Source organism: Salvia miltiorrhiza, chromosome 6 (assembly GCF_028751815.1).
Source record: "Salvia miltiorrhiza cultivar Shanhuang (shh) chromosome 6, IMPLAD_Smil_shh, whole genome shotgun sequence".
NCBI classification, from domain to species: domain Eukaryota; kingdom Viridiplantae; phylum Streptophyta; class Magnoliopsida; order Lamiales; family Lamiaceae; genus Salvia; species Salvia miltiorrhiza.
In genome coordinates, this window is record NC_080392.1 from 42010447 (window position 1) to 42030794 (window position 20348).

The window sequence follows — 20348 nt, forward strand, 5'->3', positions numbered from 1 at the left end:
GCAACAACATAGTATTTGGAACACAAGAACAACTGATATTGTCTAGTCAATCAATATCCGAAATAATATATTGAACCATAAACTTTAACAAGTATAAATCTCTTTATCATGACACAATAATAATTACAATTACTCTTGTATGGCTCACAAAATAGCCACAATAACAAGTATAAATCTGGATAATGGGGCCAGAAAAACAAATTATGGGATAGAAACAACACATGTAAAATTCATACTTTGCCAATGAAACCTAGTATTGTACATACTTGCTTGCTTTATACTACACTGTAACCGGACACTAAACAGAGTCTTCAAATTGATAATATATACCACTCCCATAAGCTGTTTTAAGGGCAACAAGCTCCGCTTATCGTATAGTCATCGCCGGCCAGGTTGTGACGCCAATAACAGGCAGTGAAGGCCGAATTGCAGGTACACGTTTCACAACTGAGAATGCTTCATTCAAACGAGGTGCATGGCTCATTACCTGGGATACCTTCTGCACAATACAAATCACAACAAACACATAAAATGTATATATTCCGAACCAATGTGAATAAGAAACAAAACACAGCCTCTTTCTGTGTCTTTGTTCAAAAATGGCAGTGGATTCATTCATGTGCAAAGGGCTTTTGGAATATAGTAGAATCAATCGGATATGATATTTGGGTATCATTCATGAAACTAGCAAAACATCTGATGCGCACAACACTTATACAATACCAACATGAATATTCTATGATAGCCAAATTAGCAGCAAAAACTCAACTGAGTAACATTCAAATTCGTAAAAAGGATAGATGGTTGCTATAGCCAATGGGTCTGAAGCATCTTCAGTAAATATGTTATGGGGGCAGAAATCTCTCTCTCTCTCTGGAGCAGGACCTTAGTCAGTTGATTCATGAAAAATAATGGTGTTGGTGTGCAAATAAAGACCATCAATCAATTAGTATAGAAAAACCATCCAGATCAGGCATTTTCACACACACACACACACACAAAAGTACAAAACTCAACAGTACTCGATTGATATTGTTGTGATGAGCATAAAAGAGCAAAGGAAGGAATTGATGCATCAGAATCCATCCCAAATAACAATAACACTCAGAATCACTTAAAACAATATTCAAAGCAAGCTTTGCTACCAATCTTCTAGACTTAGTAGCCAAATACCCCTTGTAATAAGATAATTCAATTTTGTTTTCAAGGTTCCATAGAGAGATTGAATTCTATAGAAAGGAAAGTAATTATTGCATAAGCTAAGATTCCACAAAAAAGCTCGAGACATGCAAAATTAACAAAATCTTAAGGAGACAGTAAGGAAAGAAGACCTTATCATCAACAGCAACCCTAATCTGCAGTCCCCTAGCCTTGTTCGTGTTCTTCTTCTTCTTCATCTTATACAACCTGCGCCCTAAAATAACAAACCCCATGAAAGCAGCCGCAACAGAGATTGTCCATACTGGACTCATCCGAAACACAAAGTATTTTACAAACTCCATTGGCATCTTCCACCACACCACATGGCTTTTCTTATCAATCCCATCGTCTCTCAAATGCTCATTTCCACTTGCCATCTTGTCAATTTCAGCCTCCTGCACTTTGCCCGACACGTTCGCAATATCTTCACTAGATTTTGTTTCTTCAGTTCTAGTGGAATCCACTTTATCCCCCTTTTCATCAACAACTTCCCTAATTCCTTTGTAAAAATTCATTTGATTTCTAAGTAAGAAATCGGTAAACTTGTGGCGGTCTTCAGACCTGTCGCTGCTGGAATCAGACCAGAAGTCGGTGGATTCCTTGTTGAGATAGCGAGCGGGATTATCCTCCAAGGCTGGGTCAATCCAGCTAGGATTTTCCGAGACGGCGGACTTACCGTCATCCAAATCCTGACCGTATCGTTTGAGAGAGTCTAAGGAGAAATAATCTGTGTGAATGAAGCCAGTGGAATCGATCTCATCCAAGGGAACGGATTCGGAATCAGAATTGTGGTGGAGGACCTCCCAGTCTTGAAGCTCATCATCCATAGTTGATAGTAATAGATGGAGTAATTTGGAAGGAGAGAGAGAGTGTGGATGATGAAAATGGGTAGGTTGTATGTAAATCTTACCTGAGAAGAGGAGTGGGAAAGTAAGAGCCGACACCATGGAAATAGTTGTGAAGCAGTAGATGATGATAATGAATAACAGCTGTACTTATTGTTTGAGTATATGTGTGGACTAGTGTCACTCGGCACGTGCTATCTTAAATTACGTCACCATTTTACACCTTCAATTGGATTCATTTCTTTTACTTTCTTCTGAGTTTGCATTTTAATAGTATAAAGCTGGAGAACTGCTTATTCTCATCATGCCAACGCTTCCGCTGCACAGTGTTTAATATTTTATTGTTTCGTCTTTAACTGTATTTCGCGATTTGGCTGTCTACAGTTTTCAACAATGTAATGCATTTACATCCATTTATTTGGCCTGTATTAGTAAGTATATTATTTGATTTTTTGTATTGCTTTTCGAGTCTGAATTTCAAAGTCATAGTAACAATTGGTAATGAGTTTTAATAATACTCCATCCGTCTCACTGTATGTAAGACCTTTTTTTTGTACACGGAAATTAAGAAAAGTGTATTTTGTTTGTAGGTGAAAAAGTGAAAATGTATTTAAAGGGTAAAATCTTTATCAAAAAAGGAAAGAGTCTCACTTACAGTAGGACGCCTTAAATAGAAAGAGTCCCAGATATAGTGGGACAGAGGGAGTATTTGAAATGTTATCATAAAAAAAAAAATGAAATGTTGATTTTATTCTCGAACAACATTGTCAATGGGGAAATTAATATGTACTATAAATTGTACTATATATTCTTAATTTGTCATGTGAAAATAATAACGAATTGATTTCGTGCAGTTATACAAAATTTTTATAAATTTTTAAATTTGTGTGACCTGATTATTATTGCTCAACTGTTTTGCAGCGAGACAAAAAGTGGTCCAAGCATCGGATATTAACATGGATTCCATTTGTGCTCAGCTCCACCACAGTCGAGGTTATGAAACTTTGAAAATTGATTATGGTAAATATTTCCATTTATTTAACGTTTGTACAACCCTAGTTATAAACAATTGTCTTGGTTAAATACTTAAGATCGTGGTGGGCATAACCTTATTACGATATCTTAATCCCTAATTATGAAAATATTATAAAGCTAAAACCGCAACAGAGTTGGTAGGTATATTGAGCAGAGAACTGCATGAGACGGAATCCCAAGAAATGTAGCATCGCCTAGGATTTAATATACCTCATTGCTCTATAGAACTTCCCTACAAAAAAAATTACAGCAATCAAATAATAGGCAATACCAAAATGATCCTTTCTAAGATCGCAAGCACTTGTTCGGCGTCGCCATTGCCACCATCATATCTGATCTCCATTAAGCTTGGCAGCCACATCATCATTAGCATATTATACGATCAAAGTAAACCGCACATACTTCAACATGTCCTATGGCCATCTGATGGTTCACCCACTTTACCGACGGCTGTAGCCTGTAGGCTTAACTCGTTGGTAGAACAGCAGATGTCTTGATTTCAGACTCATTGACTGGGGATACGTGAGCATCGTCAAAATGGTACCACTTGCCATCGGTTAACTGGAAGAAAAGTTAACTACAATATCAAAGTTGGTAACGGCATGATGCAATATGCATAAATTACGAAACCTACTCATGAAATTTAGCCCAACTATGAAAAGAGCCATGTGACTTTTCAAAATTCACAGACTGCTAGTTTTTAGATTGAAAAATATAGGCCTCAATGAATGTTATGATCATATAAAGTTTTCTCTCACCAAAAGTCACAGGACATGTATATAAAACCATGTAGTTGAAAAACTGAATACAATTACCTTGCAATAAGCAGAATAGTGCCCTCCACCAAGGCCTCCATAGTGGTTACTAAGCATGTGATCCTTCAGATGCCCTTACTTTTCACATATTTGCTCAAATCGAGATTATGAATAAGTTTGTTTTTCAGCCATCTGCTATATGAGAACCGCTTCAAGTGAAAGACAAGAATATCTGGCAACCTCCATAAGTCCAACTTTTTACTTACCTGCCTATGTTCCTTGCATTGTGGACAATTATTTGAGAATGAGACACAAGGTAAGAACAATCAACCTGTTAAAAGAGGTTAATATAAACTCAAAACATTTCAGGCATTCTACTATACCACATATCATCAAGGCCTAAGGGCTCCTCTTTTAGAAATGCATCCAGACATGAAAATAGGGAGATAGCCTCTTGCTTTGTGAACCTCGGGAAGATCCTTTAAATAGCTGGAATCATAGAGCTCATGCTCCTTATCAGTCCAGTCCAGCATGACTTTTACCTTACGAGCAGGTCTTACAGATGAATCCTTCACTATTGGCCAAAGCTGGAATGACAACTCCCTGCTGGACATTCCTTCTAACTCTATTTCTTCTGTTGACTGGATAGCAGGTCCCAAATGGGAACCAGAGCTCTTCATCTCTTCATCCAATGCATTAAAAGCAGAGCCATTTTCTCCACTACGGTGACCTGGTGTAGATGTAAGAAATGCTTTCCTTCTCAAAGGGGAGACCATCCTCTTAACAGCAAGATCTATACCAGCCCCAGAAAGTGGGTCCTCCATGATAGTAACTAAAGGTGTTAGGAAGATGGAATGGAAGTGGTATTGTGGTCAACAACCAGAGAAATTGAAAGTGAAATATTTATGATTAAATCAACATCTACATAATATAACAAGTCATTCGGCCATCAAAAAAATAAAGAAACATGATCTTTATCTTCCACTAAAGAGAATAAAAAGGGTTAGAAATCTTCATACATCAACTATAATATTATTGCCTAGGACCAACATCACAAAAACATGTTAGTTCAAGAAACATAAGCCTATAGATTCTCCTCTTGAACTTCTTTTCCAAGAAAAATTCTACAATCTTAATGATAAAGCAGACCACTGTAAACTTCTCATCATCCTAAACCAACTTCATGCATAGAAAAGCTTAGCCAATTGGAAATCTTAAATTGTTAGAAGTTGAGGACATTAATGATTTTAAAAAAAAAAAAGTCATGGCGGCCGAATGCTTCTAATTTCCAAATGAAGACATCTAAGAGTTACCCAAAAAAAAGGAGAACTCACATATCCTGATACCGATGGCATATCTCTAGTTTTGTTAAATCCACCTCCCTTCTGGGGAGCCTGTAGGCAACAATATGATCATCATCCTTGATTGTTACCAAAGGTTCTGATGGATTTTCCAGGTAACGATATATCCGATGTTCATAAACCTGGAGATCAAGGCCTTCTAAGTATAAACTGGAGATATATATTTAATGCAGAACTCTCAAATGCAAATAGCAATTGATAAATAAATACAGATAATATCTACCTCAGCAAGAAGCAAGTATTCATCATTACGTAAGCAGCATGCAACACCCAAAGCCTGGTTAAGGTCTTTACAGCATCCTTGCTTCAGAACAGTAACTGTGAAGGCCATAGGAAGGCCACTTCCATCACCATAAAACACTGTTACTGTCATCAACCTAGTGGCTGTTGAAGGAAGAGGTAGCGATAGATACATGAAGGGATCAAATGTTATAGAAATTTTGTCACAAACAGGGCAAACCAGCGTCGATTTGTATTGGCCCTGTAGAAGTTTCCTATTGTTAGACAGATGCCACTGATAAAATTAAACGTCATAATAAAATTTGAAAACAGAGTCACTAGGAAAGTTTCCAACAACTGAAGGTATCTGGAAACTCAATTTTGTGGAAACAATTAAGATCAACAAATATCTATTGCTGATTATGAAATAAGACATGGCATTAATGTTATTTCAACTCAAGGCAAAGAGAAGATCAGAAAATTAAGGAAAATCTAGAAATATAGCAATATTAAAATATACAGCTTCACATAACAGAAATAAAATACAATAAAAGGAACCCATTAGTTTGGATATTATAATGAATATTTAAAAGTAAAAAACCGATATCAAATATTTAATTGATGTTACTAATCTCAGCAAAGGCTAAACCTTGGACCCAATATACCTGACAGATATCCACAATTACAGAATCATTCCTCGCCTTGAGATACCTCCACAACTCATCCGCAACATCCTCGTCGGGTCGACCATCAGAATCCTTAATCTCAATATATGGTTTCTGCTTAACACGATTTAAATCTTCGTGCAGCCCATCAAGCAGAAAGGCAAGCAGCTCCTGAGAAAAAGTTATATATCATCCATCTAAAGCTGAATAAAACAGGAAAATGAGGAGAGGGTCCTAATATGGTTCTTTATATGTCACTGTACGTCACAATTCCGCATACTTATTGTAGAACCACTTCTCATAAAAATCAACATAATGGAAGAGAGTGCATAGAAATTTACAGTTTAATATAGCTGCAAAAATAAAGCGCATTAAAATTAAAAATGACAAATCACAACATATCAAAACACAAGCTAAGATTTTCATTTCATGTTCATATCATATAATCTAAGTGAATGTTCTGTAAGCATAACAATTTTCATGAAGTTACTGTACATTAATAAAACAATTTTTTTAACAGGTAAGAGAGATTTTGAGTCTACACCTGCATGACTTCAAGTATCGTATATTCTATTAAGGAACAAAACTAACCTGCGAATCATGCTGGTTATAGCCACTGAACTGTGGAGCAAAACGTGCAAGTTTCCCCTTAAATGCACGAGGGGCAACAGGAGCTCGACCAGGTGACCAGAGTTTCCTCAATAATTCACCAAATGCAAGAGTGAGCTCTCCCTGTAACATTGATATAGTAAGGATTTTTTGCTACAAAAGTCTCCATCATGAAATCTAGAACTACAGATAGTAAAGAAATTACATGCATTCTCAGGGGGTTCTGTCTGTTGATTTCATCGCTATAATCTTGCAGGAAGTAATCAGCAAGGGGTGGTGTATGAACTAAACACTGAAGCGAACTGTTCATGAAGCAAGTGTTCCCCAAATTCTGCAATCCAGCCAAGCCACCCCTATCTCCTCTTGTTGCAGGCTTCAAACCCTCAAATCCATCTTCCATATCTCCATATGTAGAAGTAGATGTACTTCGCTGGTAAATGGGGTTATAACCAATTGAATTCCCATTACACATAGTTGGACCACCAGCAATTGAAAAGATTGACCTTGAAGGTTCCACTGGAACCAATGCTAAGCCATTCCCAGTTGAATCCATGCCAAAACCATCACTTGGCACCTCAAGAAGTACCTAAAACAAGGGGGGGGGGGGGGGGGGGGAAGAGAAGAGTGAAGCTGATTAAAAAGACTACATTGTGAAATCTTTCATTAATCTATATTAAAACCTATACAAATGAGGAAAAAAATAAAAATGACAGACAACGCATGGGCATCCTATACACAAGACTATTAAGCTCTTTACAAGTATAGTGCACAAACAACAGCTTACAAGTTAACAGAAACGAGCATCTCAAGATAAATGAAGTGAAACATTAAAATGTTCTCGAGTATTTCCTAATTTCATACATTATTGAAGATATGGAAACCAAATCCTTGTTCAATGCAGACCCACCAGCAATTTTCTTCATGCAATCTGAAAGCCTGGTGTAGTAAAGCAGCAATTGAGTCAAAGCAGCTCTCAGAATTTCCATACCGCACAAAAAGTTGCTATAAGGAAGTAATGACATCATTATGCATCAACTCTATTGCAGCTTTCCATCTGCTGCCGAAGTCCTTCACGATACTTTCAACTTCACTCACAGTTATTGGCCGCTCTGACCCAGAACTTGGGTCCTCAGCTGACAATTCATAGATAAAATCAGACAAATATATTCCAGGAAGACAAACTATAATGATACCGAAAAATATGTTGCCGGACATACAAGCTCTTGTCTTTACAAACTTGATTAGGTCATGGAAGTGTTCTGCAAGTAGTTCCTCCTGCACAAAAAGTTCAATACTCAGGTTAAGCAAAGCAGTCAACCAGACATGTGCTATCTGGTAACAGTCCGTGCAAAAATAGTTTTACAGTACCTCATTACCCATCACCCATTTTTCTCCAAATAGAGAAGTCTACTACTACAAGTACTACACATGATCTTGAAATCTTATTTTACCTTCAATTGGAATCTCTCTTTTTTTTTCAAAATGACATGCTCAAATGGAAAAAGGCAAAAAGCAATTTCCTTGAAGCATTAGCCAACAGCAGATAAACGAGCTGAAATGGTCAAGATTACCACATAAATGGCCGTATTGCTCTTCAGAAACTCTTCAAAGTGCATTTGAATTTTTCCACCATCAGGACCAGCTTCCTGAAATATACATGGTAGGCATTAGAAAAAGCAGGAAGCTGATTACTACAATAAAATATGGATTTCTCTTATATTGGTACGTGCATGTCAAACACCATCTTAAACCGTGGCCATAGGGAAATATTAACCTGCTCGCATTCATTCCAGAATGAGTTTAAGATTTTATGCCACATAATTTTCTAAGTTTAAGTACCAAAACCATTTTTGGTAGATTCATCCGGCACAGTAACTACCAAATATTTAAGAAATTACGATTGGTGACTTATGCGAAATGATTATTCAAGGTTTGCACCAGAATAAGATCATTTTAGAGCCTACATTACTTTAGAAATAGAAAACTGCATACATATAGTAAAATAACAAGCTTGTAGGTAAATTGTAAGCATGATTACAAAGAAAGTTTCAAATGTCTCCATCACTTTAAATTGTCACCATTGTTGTTGGCCTCTAGATTGCATATTTTAGACATACAACAAACATAGGTCAGATCATACTCAAGTCTGGTTGTGGAACTAGACACTCTGTTCTGGTGAAGCTTAAACTAATGCTCCTACTTCAATCACCATTCCACTCTAACTCAATAGAGCCCACTATCCATAAATGAGTTACAATTTTCTTTAAAAGGTCCAAGGTATTCACTCAACAGTCAACACAAAACCCATACCTGCTTTGCGAGCAGAAAAAAGAGGGCTACGCTGAATAATATATGATAACTGGAAGAAAACACAGATTTACACCCCAGAAACCCATCTGCTAGTAGGGTATACACACAAAACCAGGCAGATGAAGAAAGATAAAACAATTAGATCCATCACGCAGGGGCCATGCCATATGTTCACTTAGAAGAACTGATGACATGTACCTTATCCAAGTATGAATCAAGGCATGGTATTCGCCTCCGAGACATTATAAGCTGAAAAAAAAACAATATAAGCAATTCAGATTATATGACCTCAAGAACTGCAGAATAAAAAGATAGACTTTATGGAAGCATAGATATGGATGCACTCAATTTTTCCAGATAGAACTCGAGAATAAACCAGATGTCATGCTTCATGGAAGCACTTGTAACTCACAGCCCGCCCCTGCTTATTACACGAAATGGGAAATAGAGGGGGAGAAAAATGAGGGTGGAGAACACAGATACAAATAGACCCACTGCAGTGAGACCATATATTGGTTACAAGATACATGCTCCAGGGAGAATTAATACAGGAAAAGAGACTGTAGAGCACCAAAAATTGCTATGGTTACAATATAAGTTGTATGTCCGAAAACTGAAATATGGTTATTTAGGAGTTATGGTTATACCAACCCTTTAAATATAAGATTATAAGAACCAAAGTGATGGAAACTCAATCGGAGAAAATTCTGGATCACTGCCAAGTGCCAAGCATTTGATCATTAAAAATATGACCCTGATTCGTCACTACAAGCAACTAACCACCATAGAAAGGAAAATAAATATGACCCTGATTCGTCACTACAAGCAGCTAACCACCATAGAAAGGAAAATAAATCACGTTCAGTACAATACTTATCATCTTCCATAAAGGCAAAAGCAACTAGTAAATACTCCCTCCGTCCCAGCCAAGATGATACATTTCTTTTCGGCACGGGATTTAAGGAATTGTAAATTAGTGTTTTAAGTGTGTAGTATAAAAGTGATAAAGTAGGAGAGAAAAAGTAATAAAGTGATAAAAAGTAGGAGGCAGAAGGTAATAAAGTGATAATAAAGTAGGAGAGATAAGATAATAAAGTGATGTAGGAGAGAGAAGGTAATAAGGGAGTGATTAAGTAGTTGTAATTCTGCAATTAAAATCCCTTATTTTTTTCATATTTAGAAATGTAGCATCTTCGTTGGGACGGAGGGAGTAAAATTTTATTTTACCTGAAACTTGATTACATGAAACTAAAGGAATTATAGTGATGATGGAGAAGATGACACCATCAAGGTTATACTGCATTGAAGACAACTCAAATAAGAAGATCCAATCACTTCATATGTTACCTGGTGCTGGTATATAATACGAATCATGAGCATCAGACCAATCGCATCAAAACAGTTAGGGAGAATTGTATTCATGTGTTCGTCAATTACTAAGAATGTACCTGAAAGTTTAGTAAATGAGGTGTCTCAAAAACTTATTGGATAATGGTTAGGAGGTAAACTTGACACCAAAAAAAATCACATACCTGCAAATATGTCATAAAACATTGATTCTTCTCCAAAGAATTCATCGCAGAATAGATATCTGACAGATGACACTAGGTAAGTTCAGCATATGGTAGAAGAGTACATATTAAGTTCAAATAAGATCCAAGAAATTATTGATCGTACTCAGAAGTAGCAGTATCCATTAGCAACTTCTGCAAGCTCCTAAAAAGGACTTCATAAGGATACTTTTTAGAACTGGCTTCAGCTATATGTGGAATCAAAGCAGATTCATCAATTTCCTGTAAAGGAACGAGAGAAGAAGCGAGATGCACATTGAGAAAGTATAACGTCAGCTTCTTTGATGAATGCAGATGGTTGCTATGACAGAACAAGAACATGGCATAGCTAGAACTACATGTGGAACCTTATACAAAGTAGAGACAACATGACAGTTCTCTGTGATTTTTAGGGCAGAGAATTCAGTTATAAGAGAATCATCACATCACAAGGTCTAGATGCTGAGATATACTACTAATACTACTACTACTACTACTACTAGGGTGGACTCCTATTTTGTGGGACATCAACCTTCTATTATTGATGCGCAAAAGAGTTAAATTTAATGAGGCAGGACCACTGAGCATTGAAATAACAGGTCTTGAAAGGGTGTATTGATAACGGATTCACACCTTGAGAATATTTATCCTTTCTCCTAAGGCGGAAACAGCAGACCGATTTTTCAATGGTTCCCTTCCTCTCAAAAAAAGACTGGTGCTTCTTGTGTCAATACCAATCAAATCATTGGATGTTGCTATATCTAATTGCAACTTCTCTAAGGCTTGAATATAAGCTCGGATGTTTGTACTTAAGACCTGCAAAATAGAATCATGTATATATGTAAGAATAATGGCTTCACTAGCATGTGTAACTAGTACAAAAGGAAAAAAGAAGAGATCGTGGAACTTTCATGACTTAGCAAGAGATCACATCTAACACTAAAAAACCCAAGGAAGGCTAAAACCAGGCAAACACAAGTATTTATATGGCAGCTAACTTCCAGTGAAGTAAGGTATTGAATAAAGGCCCTCAAGAGGAGAACTGCGAATTCCACTAGAAGCCAGTTAAATAATCTAAAGGAAGAGTTCCTATTCCTCAAAATCTATTTATATGTTCTGGTGGTGCAGACATGAAAGAAAGTATTCAGACAAGCTAAAGTACCGATTGTTTCCATTCCATGATAATTGAAAGTTGCTGAACCAGTAAAATATATAAAAGGTCAGAATGGTCAATTCAATGATGTTGGTATTTCAGTGTCCATAGTTAAATATTCAACCAAACAAAAGTAAAGATGACAATCAAGTTCACGAAAGGGTGTAAAGGACAAGTCGGACAGTAGATTGAGCAGATACTTACAATCACTTCAAGAAGTGACTTGTATTTGGGAATTGGGATGCAATTACACTAATTAATCATCTACAAACAACATTGTGCATGATAAATACCTTATTCATGGTGTCAATATATGCAGCACGAACGTCATGATACACCTCCTTCCCATGCTCCTTTAGAAACAAAATCACATATCTGCATGTGTAACAGAAAATTGAAATATTGTATGTTGACCATTGTTTAGAAAACCCACAAATTCACAACATCAAAACACGTTCAGCACAAGAAACAATATGAGAGTAAAATGAGTACATGGCGTAGTATTCTACCGAAGCAAGACAGAGTTACTGCTACACCCAACCATGTGGGCAGCATTTCCTAGTACTTTTTAATTACCAAAGCAAATCTGATCTTTTCCAAAGGATGTGGTAAACATATTCATAAGCGTTTGTTCCCAGGGATAAATAATTATTTTCTCAATAACTCCTGGTGATGACTTCAGCATTATCAAGTCGCATAGATGACTAGTTAGAAAAATCAACAAAAATTCCAAAGATTGTTCTTCCAGCATATTGGACCAACAGAAGTACAGTCGGCAGATATGGCAGAGATTCATTCTTCCAAATCACATGGTCAGAGTGTGTCACAAATTATTAAAGGTCAATGACCAACACCAAAAATCAAGATATCCATATTACTGAAGTGAATACAAAAGTTTACATAAGTATCCTTTTTGTTCACAAAATATTTCTTTTACAAGCTAATAACATCAATGCTGATTATTTTCTATCAGTTGAGAGAAATTAAATTCAAGGTTAAAGCTTAAAACAGAAGCTGCTCATGTTTAATGGAAGTTAATTTCGCTAATGCTGCACAACTCCAATTTACCTCGATCTGGATTGTAGTTTCAACCAACAAGAAGAGCAATATCTTACTTGTATTTTATAAGAACACTTTGCTGAAGAATCTGAACGTTTGTCTTGGGTTTCCTCAAAGCATTTAGTTTCTGAACCATGAAGTCAAACACCTTTCAGAAGGGACAGGGGAAAAGGAAAATCAGTCAGTTTATATTACATATATACAGCAGTTCTGTAATTATAATTATAAAACAATTAACATTATAATGTCTAATCTGATCCACAGAGTCTTTGTTTGGCATTAGCGACCTCTACAATTTGTCATGAATTCCAATTCTTAGTAACTAGAATGCACCTAAAAGGCCAGGGAAACTAAGTTTTCCGTGTTTGTTAATGGCATAATCACCGGCTCAAAGTGAAAAAAAGTGTATAGCAAGAGCATGATACAATTGTTCGCCAAACGTGAAACACCTATAAAATCAAGAACTCCAAGTAGAGAAGGGCAAAAAAATGACATCAGAGCTCGCTATTATAAACATGAAGCACCAAGTCCCCCCCCCAGAACACCCACCCACCACACACACACACAAGCCCAATCCCGAAAAGAAGAGAAAAAGAAACCCAAGCTTGAAAACTAAAGCCTATTATAACTATGTAATGATATAAGTGAAAAGCTCTAACCTCAGTTTTGCTCCAACACTTTATGATTATTCACTTCGAACATACCTTTGAAACTGCTTTTTGACGAAGCTTTTCTAGTTCAGGTTGAACATCATTTAAAGCTTTGGATGTTTTCACCATGGTATCAATTCCAACAAACTTCAGCTTTTTACTAAGAATCTCAAGGGTTCTCATATACTCCTCATTCACCTGTGAGGGTTATCAACATACTGTTCACTAACCATGACATATTAAAACAAAATTATAAACCAAACAATTATCACCCCAAAGCAAGACTTTATTAAAATGAGCAACAATCATATTCCCATGAGACATAGAACTAAAAAATGTTAAATACAAAAGATATAGTAAACTTGTAACCCAAAGGATAGCGAGTAAATCCTTGTAGCATAATATAGAAGATATATATATATATATATATATATATATATATATATATATATATTATTCGGTGATAGATAAAATAATTTTCCCTCCGTCTCACAAAAACATGACAATTGGGAGTGGCACGGGTCTTAAGAAATGTTAGTTGAAAATTATTGTGAATGGAAAATGGGTCCCACTTCATAAAGTGTTGTGAGAGTAATGAATTAATTAAGGAAAAAGAGTGGTGGACCATGATGGTTTTTTTGTGAATAAGTATAAAAAGGATGGATAAAAAGTAATGGGGTAATGTACAAAAAAGGAAATGTTCATGTTTTTGTGAAACCCTAAAATGAAAAAACGTTCATGTTTTTGTGGGACAGAGGGAGTAGGAAAGATATAAAATTATGCAGCCAACAGAGTCAGATTATTTTGATTTTCAAAGATGAAAGATAAAAGTAAGAGAATAGGATAGTGGGGGCACTAACAAAAGCCTCAAGTACCTCTCCGTCAACTATAATGTCTATCATCCTTGGTGGAACAATTATTTCCTCAACAAATTTAGCCAATTTTGATTCTGCAACCTGACAAATAAAACTAATAGTTATCAGGGAACTTTATAGGAGCACAAGGGAACAAAATGGAATACCAAAACCTTGTGAACACGTTCTGAACAAATCTGAAAATAAATGATCTTCACATGAGAAATAAAATTAACCACAAATTACTTTGCATTCTTCTCGAATCCAGAAAGATAGATAAGATGGTGGAATAGTTTCAGACATTTGAATATTCGACAAGATGGTTCAAGGGGTTAGACTTAGAAACCAACAGGTTAGCAAGAATGGATACCAAAATTTTCGCTTAAGCATGCAAAGAAACTACAGGGTAATAAATCTTTTGATATACTATTTACATGCAACAATGACACACAAATTCTAAGGCTGTATGAATAATGTTACCTTTCGATTCTTCAGCTTGAGCCCCATATACAAAGACTTCTCTTGAAGAATCTTTATGTCAGAACTAATTGAACCTATCTCTGCCTAGCAAATGATATTTAAAGAGTAAGATCTTTCTGCTGCAATTCTTAAGAGGAAAAAATGAATACTGAGTAAATGATTCACTAAAAGCATGACTGCACGAGCGTTGTGAAGTAAGACCAAAAAGAGAAGGAAGATTATATCGAACTTTGCTGAAAAGAAACCAAAACAAATCTCCCCACCCCGAACAAAGAAAAGAAGCAAATTCACTGTTGAGCAGTAATACTCTAGTAATTTGAGAAGCAACTGGGCTGTAATTAAGTATTAATATGCCGTACCTGAAATTCACTAAGGAGCTTTTCCATTTGCGAAAGGATGGTGTCACAATCATAAATTTGATCATGAAGTGAGACTAGATTGTCACTTTCTTTAATATAGTCCTGGCATTGACCCAAAAGGAAAAGGAGTGCCACAAGTTAGCAAAGCTCAAATGTCAGTCCCAAATATAAACATATCATATGTAGAATTATCCTAGATGTATTGTGGATGATTTCTCTTGAAATGCTATAATGGTTAAAGGCATAGCAGACTCTCATAAGGGCAGGACGTTCCAGGACAGATTAAGTATTACTGCAAGAAACTGTTAGAACCGGGTACACGATCGAGATATTACAAAATATTTATTTTTGAGAAATTACAACTCAAAATAATTGAAAATATTACAAAGTAAATAATTTGAGAAATTACAACTCAAATAATTCGATACAACTGAAATACACTGTATAAATAAATTATACGTATAAACAAAGTCGAGTCGAGATGAATCTCTTCCCGCAAGAAGATTATCGCCCCGGTAGTGCTCTTCGGTTTGGCGTATCTTCCCCAAAGGTAAAACGACTACGTCTCGTCGGATGTAGCACCACAATCCGGCGAGCTCCGGCAAACTTAATAGGATCAAGAACTGAGCACAAGTGTTTGCTGAGAGTGTGAGTTTAATTGGCAGAATACAGAAATTTGTTGGTGTTGTTCATTCCTTCTGCATGCTCTCCACAAGTCTATTTATAGACATGTGGTAAGTATGAATTCAATACATTGAATTCCACTCCGACGGCTGGAAGTCGTAAGTGTTGAAGATGATGGCCGGTGGGCGCAGTCATTGAAGAAAATCAGCTGCAAAAACGAAGTTGCCATGCAGAAGTCGTACTGGCGTGCTTCCAGCTTCTGCTGATGTCAACTGTTGCTGTTGTGGGCTGGTGCTGGGCTTGGGAATTAAATTCTGTTGGGCCAATAAAATAATTCTGTTGGGCCAAAAATTAAAAGCCCAATGGAGTTGGTCCAAAAAATAGTTTGGGCCCCAAACACCACCCTAAAGCACCAATTGCCAAGATCCAAGTCCTTGGCCGCGGCCCGTACCCGACCCGCCCGTCCGGCGGCGGCGGCGACGTCGTCCGTCCAATCGTCGGCGGCGGCGGCGCGCGAGGCTAGTACTTAGATCAAGCCCACTAGCAAGCCCACAAGTCAATTTATTAACTCCATGTGCTTTGCTATTCTTATACATGAAAAACATCTCTATGTTTTCCAATGTGGGATAACATAACAAATGTTATTTTTCCTCTTCAACATCCAAACTTTGACATACAATATCTCACTCATCGGAAATCGGTTTTGAGACTTCAAGTATATCACGTTGATCTACTCAAGATGTAGATTAACATCCAATAATTATTTTAATTAAATAATAAATATTTAATTAAATAATAATTTTCAGATATGGCTTAAAACCATATTTCCAACAGAAACTAATAAGCATCACTATCTATGCCTGATATAAATAGAGGAAGAAGTATTGAACCCAAACCTCAATAGACTCGAGTTCGATCTGCCTTAGATTGTTCTCGACATCCCTGGTGTAGTCCCGCAATGATGAACCTTTCGACAGTATCATAGCAACCGCCTTCAAGGCAAATGAGAAAATAAAATTTAGAGGCAAGTTACAAAGATCATCAAGTAGCAGAGCGCAGGAAACTGGTGAAGACATACATCATCAGTTTTACAGTCTTGAAGCTCCTGCTCTAGTCCTTCAAGTGAGAAATCATCACTGATACAACAAAGATAGGGCAGGGCAATACAGCATGTTGGCGAAATGATCAAATTAATAAAAAAACGGTGTGGCAAGTAACAACGAAGAGGTGAAGAATGTAACACCCCAAATATTTAGATTTAATATATAGGTTGAATTATTAGTATTTTCTTTTATAGCTTATTTTTTTTTTAGATAATTACATGAAACATATAGATATGCACCACTTATTTTTTTTATCTAGATTATTATTAGGGTTATTAGCACCTAAATACACCAACTTTGAGGGTAGTTTGGTTTTGCACATAAACTTTGAAAGGTGTAAAAAAATACATGAACTTTAATGTTGTAAAAATTTTATCACAAATTCAAATATAAGATATTCGAACTCCATAAAAATCTTACGATTTACGAGTTTAGAGATGTATTATACGATATCTTTTAGAGGTGTCCAATACGATGTCACAAATTCAATTTATTCTCAAATTAAAGCTAACGTGACAAATCGAAATATCAACGTGTATTCATCGGACATTTTAAAAAATGACACCGTATAGGACATCTCTAAAAGATATCGTATAAGACATCTCTAAATTCGTAAATCATAAGATTTTTATGGAGTTTGAATATCTAATATTTGAATTTGTGATAAAATTGCTACAACATTAAAGTTCATGTATTTTTTTACACCTTTCAAAGTTCATGTGCAAAACCAAACTATCGCTAAAGTTGGTGTATTTAGGCGCCAATAACCCTTATTATTATTATTATTATTATTATTATTATTATTATTATTATTATTATTATTATTATTATTATTATTATTATTATTATTATTATTATTATTATTATTATAGCTTAATTTTCTTTGTAGAGATAATTACGATATATATATATATATATATGTAATATTAATTCTATTCAAACTATAATTATTAAATATGAACTTCCTAGCGGATATGTATATGTAAGTAGATATATTCTTATTAGATTTTTTTTTCCTACATGTATACGTAAATTAATAAGTATTAGCAGATTAGGTCACCGATTATTATTATTATTATTATTTTTGCTTCGAAATCTATACATAAATATGCATGCAATTATTATATGTATATACACTTATCTAGTGGAACACGTTATTAAGTTTTCTTTAATGAAAAGAATGATTGCATGGCATATTAATCTTCATACTAATAATTAATTTGAACAAATAAAGTTAGATTGACACAAATAAATTCTCAAGCCTATCAAAGATTCTCTATTGCTAGTATATAAATGGGGAACACAGACATAGCCGGGAGGAGAGTAAAAAAACGCCAACTTGATTTTATTTTATTTTTCCGCATAGAAGATCGGTTTCTAAGTTTTTTTTTTTTTTTGTTTGTTTCGGAATAAAATCATATAGGTTTCGTTAAAATATTTCAAGGCAAGATTAAGGTGAGGGATTATATGCTTGTGGTTATATTCATTTATGTTTTTATATGCTCTTATTTCATGTTTGATTATACTTGCTCAGCCATGTAGAAATACATGTTCAGAACATCAGCCATGTTGAAATACATGTTCAGCCATGTAGAAATACATGTTCAGAATATCAGCCATGTTGAAATACATGTTCAGCCATGTAGAAATACATGTTCAGAAATTTAGCCATGTTGAAATACATGTTCAGGGGCTCTCAGTTCGCCCATCAGATTATCAGTATTTGTGTATGACAATGTGAATTATTTGCATGTTTAAGCGTATGTGAATATTTGCATGGTTTCTCACTGAGTATATTTTCAATATGCTCACCCCTTATATTTTCAGTTTTGCAGTTTCAGAGTCGAAGTAGCCATGGAAGTGGAGAATGACTAGGGATAGAGATTTCGTATTGAACTTTTTAGTTGAACTTGTTAAGACTTAGTTCATCGTTTTATTTTTATTTCATTTTATGTTACTACTTTAGTTTTGGCAAATTGATTTTTAAATTAGTTTAAATTTTTCCTTATAAATCAAGAAATTATTATTTTACTATCTTTTGTTCTCTAAATTTTTAAATAGTAAAGTTTATGAAAATTGGGGCGTTACAAAGAATAAGAAACCTGGCCGCATTGTCTTCATCAGTCAACTCTCCGACAAATGCTCCCAAATCCAGCACATTTCTGGGCCCCTCATTAGCCTCGACCTACGTAGATATCTCTAATCATATTGAGCGAGAATAATAAAACACTAATTTATTTATCTGTGAGACCTAATTGAGCATAAAATTGGTTCATGTTGATTTCGATTTATTCCTAGGATTTAAAGATAATTCTGATTTTATTTAAGCCTGATCAACTTAGATTAAATTGGATTACAGTCAATTAGCACCTCCAATCTGTAATTGTTGGAATAGGGCTGATTAGTGATAAAACTACCATGTTCGTAGTACGAATAAATTGGTGGATTAATTATTACTAGCGTATCTAGGATAATTGGTCTAAATTGGGTTCCTTCATCTTAATGCTATTAGAATATTAAATCTAAGACTGGTGTATCCAGTTAGGTTATATTTTAATAAGGGGAATAGGCAGGACTAGCGTATCTAGCCGTCTATCGACACAGTAAGTAGGAATTGGGGTATGTCAGTGCGTATCACGGTATCCTATAACTAGTTGGTTAATAGGGATTAATTAATTATTGCGTTGATGATCAGAGCTTTGAATTAGTGTGGATTTATTTGAGCCGAATTACCTTTTATTGATTTATTTCTAGAGTATTTTATTTGATTTAATTTGCTTTCTTAGTTATAATTAATTTTCTCCAAATTAAGGCGTGGTGGCATCACCAAAAATATAGATTATAGGGAATTGAATGATTTTACCTGCTCTCTGTGGGATCGACCTTGCTTATCATTATACCAATTAGTTTTTGATAATTCTGCCGGAATTATTTGGTGGTATACGACGCCCACCACACGCTAAATACAAATGGTTGAAGCCACCATGGCTGTTCGGAAGAGACGTGAAGCATGTCGGTATTTTCAACAACAAATTCTTCATGTTCAAGGTTCAAGCACAACCAGAGTTAGAACCGAAGCATCTGGTTTTTGATCCCGGCAAGACGAAGGATGGACAAGAGAGACAAGCTATGGTCCAACTGTCGTTCCTTGCAACAAACGAAGATTTGGTTTTTGATCCAAGCATCTGCATTGACGACTTGGATTTGAGGACAAATCCTCTTCAAGAATAGGGGAATGATGCAGCCAGAACAGAGCTAAGCTCGCGCCAAAGCACAGCTGAATCCCGCGCCAGACCATAGCCGAAGTCGTTGTGCCAGAGCAGAGGAGGTCTTCAGAGCAGAGCTAAGTTCCAGAGCTGGAGTTTGTCAGAGCTGGAGCTTTTCAGAGCTGGAGTTTCCAGAGCTGACTGAAAGCCAGACCAGAGGTGGAGTTTTTTTCAGAGCTGGAGTTTTTTTCAGAGCTGGAGTTTTCCAGAGCTGGAGTTTTCCAGAGCAGAGTAGGCTACGTTTTCCAAAG

At 35.8% G+C, this 20348-nt stretch overlaps 3 protein-coding genes across 3 annotated transcripts; all 3 read right to left on the minus strand.

The window, feature by feature from the left end:
• Positions 1-38: 38 nt before the first annotated feature.
• LOC130989645 (uncharacterized) lies at positions 39-2338 on the minus strand. Its single transcript, XM_057913681.1, has 2 exons — positions 1332-2338; positions 39-499 (listed from the first exon to the last, which is right to left on the minus strand). Exons 1-2 carry the CDS (start codon positions 2145-2147, stop codon positions 368-370), a joined length of 948 nt encoding a protein of 315 aa, XP_057769664.1. The 5' UTR covers positions 2148-2338; the 3' UTR covers positions 39-367.
• Positions 2339-3103: 765 nt separating this feature from the next.
• Positions 3104-7682, minus strand: LOC130989657 (ubiquitin carboxyl-terminal hydrolase 10-like). The gene is given in 13 exon segments (XM_057913700.1): positions 3104-3534; positions 3536-3566; positions 3568-3641; positions 3896-3969; positions 3972-4128; positions 4215-4296; positions 4298-4698; positions 5172-5318; positions 5420-5677; positions 6081-6251; positions 6672-6812; positions 6895-7275; positions 7551-7682. Coding segments are annotated over 12 exon segments (1935 nt in total). The 5' UTR covers positions 7243-7275; positions 7551-7682; the 3' UTR covers positions 3104-3483.
• LOC130989627 (vacuolar protein sorting-associated protein 52 B-like) lies at positions 7326-19040 on the minus strand. The gene is given in 18 exon segments (XM_057913653.1): positions 7326-7696; positions 7698-7822; positions 7907-7964; positions 8261-8335; positions 9198-9248; positions 10347-10447; positions 10532-10590; positions 10677-10792; positions 11183-11365; positions 11996-12077; positions 12818-12909; positions 13466-13609; positions 14287-14367; positions 14746-14829; positions 15105-15206; positions 16625-16720; positions 16807-16864; positions 18934-19040. Coding segments are annotated over 16 exon segments (1620 nt in total). The 5' UTR covers positions 16712-16720; positions 16807-16864; positions 18934-19040; the 3' UTR covers positions 7326-7516.
• Between the last annotated feature and the right edge of the window lie 1308 nt (positions 19041-20348).

Bases quoted from the DNA above. Each gene is read 5' to 3' on its own strand.
- LOC130989645 (XM_057913681.1), bottom strand. From the start codon at position 2,147: ATGGTGTCGGCTCTTACTTTCCCACTCCTCTTCTCAGGTAAGATTTAC. The intron at 500-1,331 runs GTCTTCTTTCCT...TGTATTGTGCAG, and splicing joins GGGTTGCTGTTGATGATAAG to AAGGTATCCCAGGTAATGAG.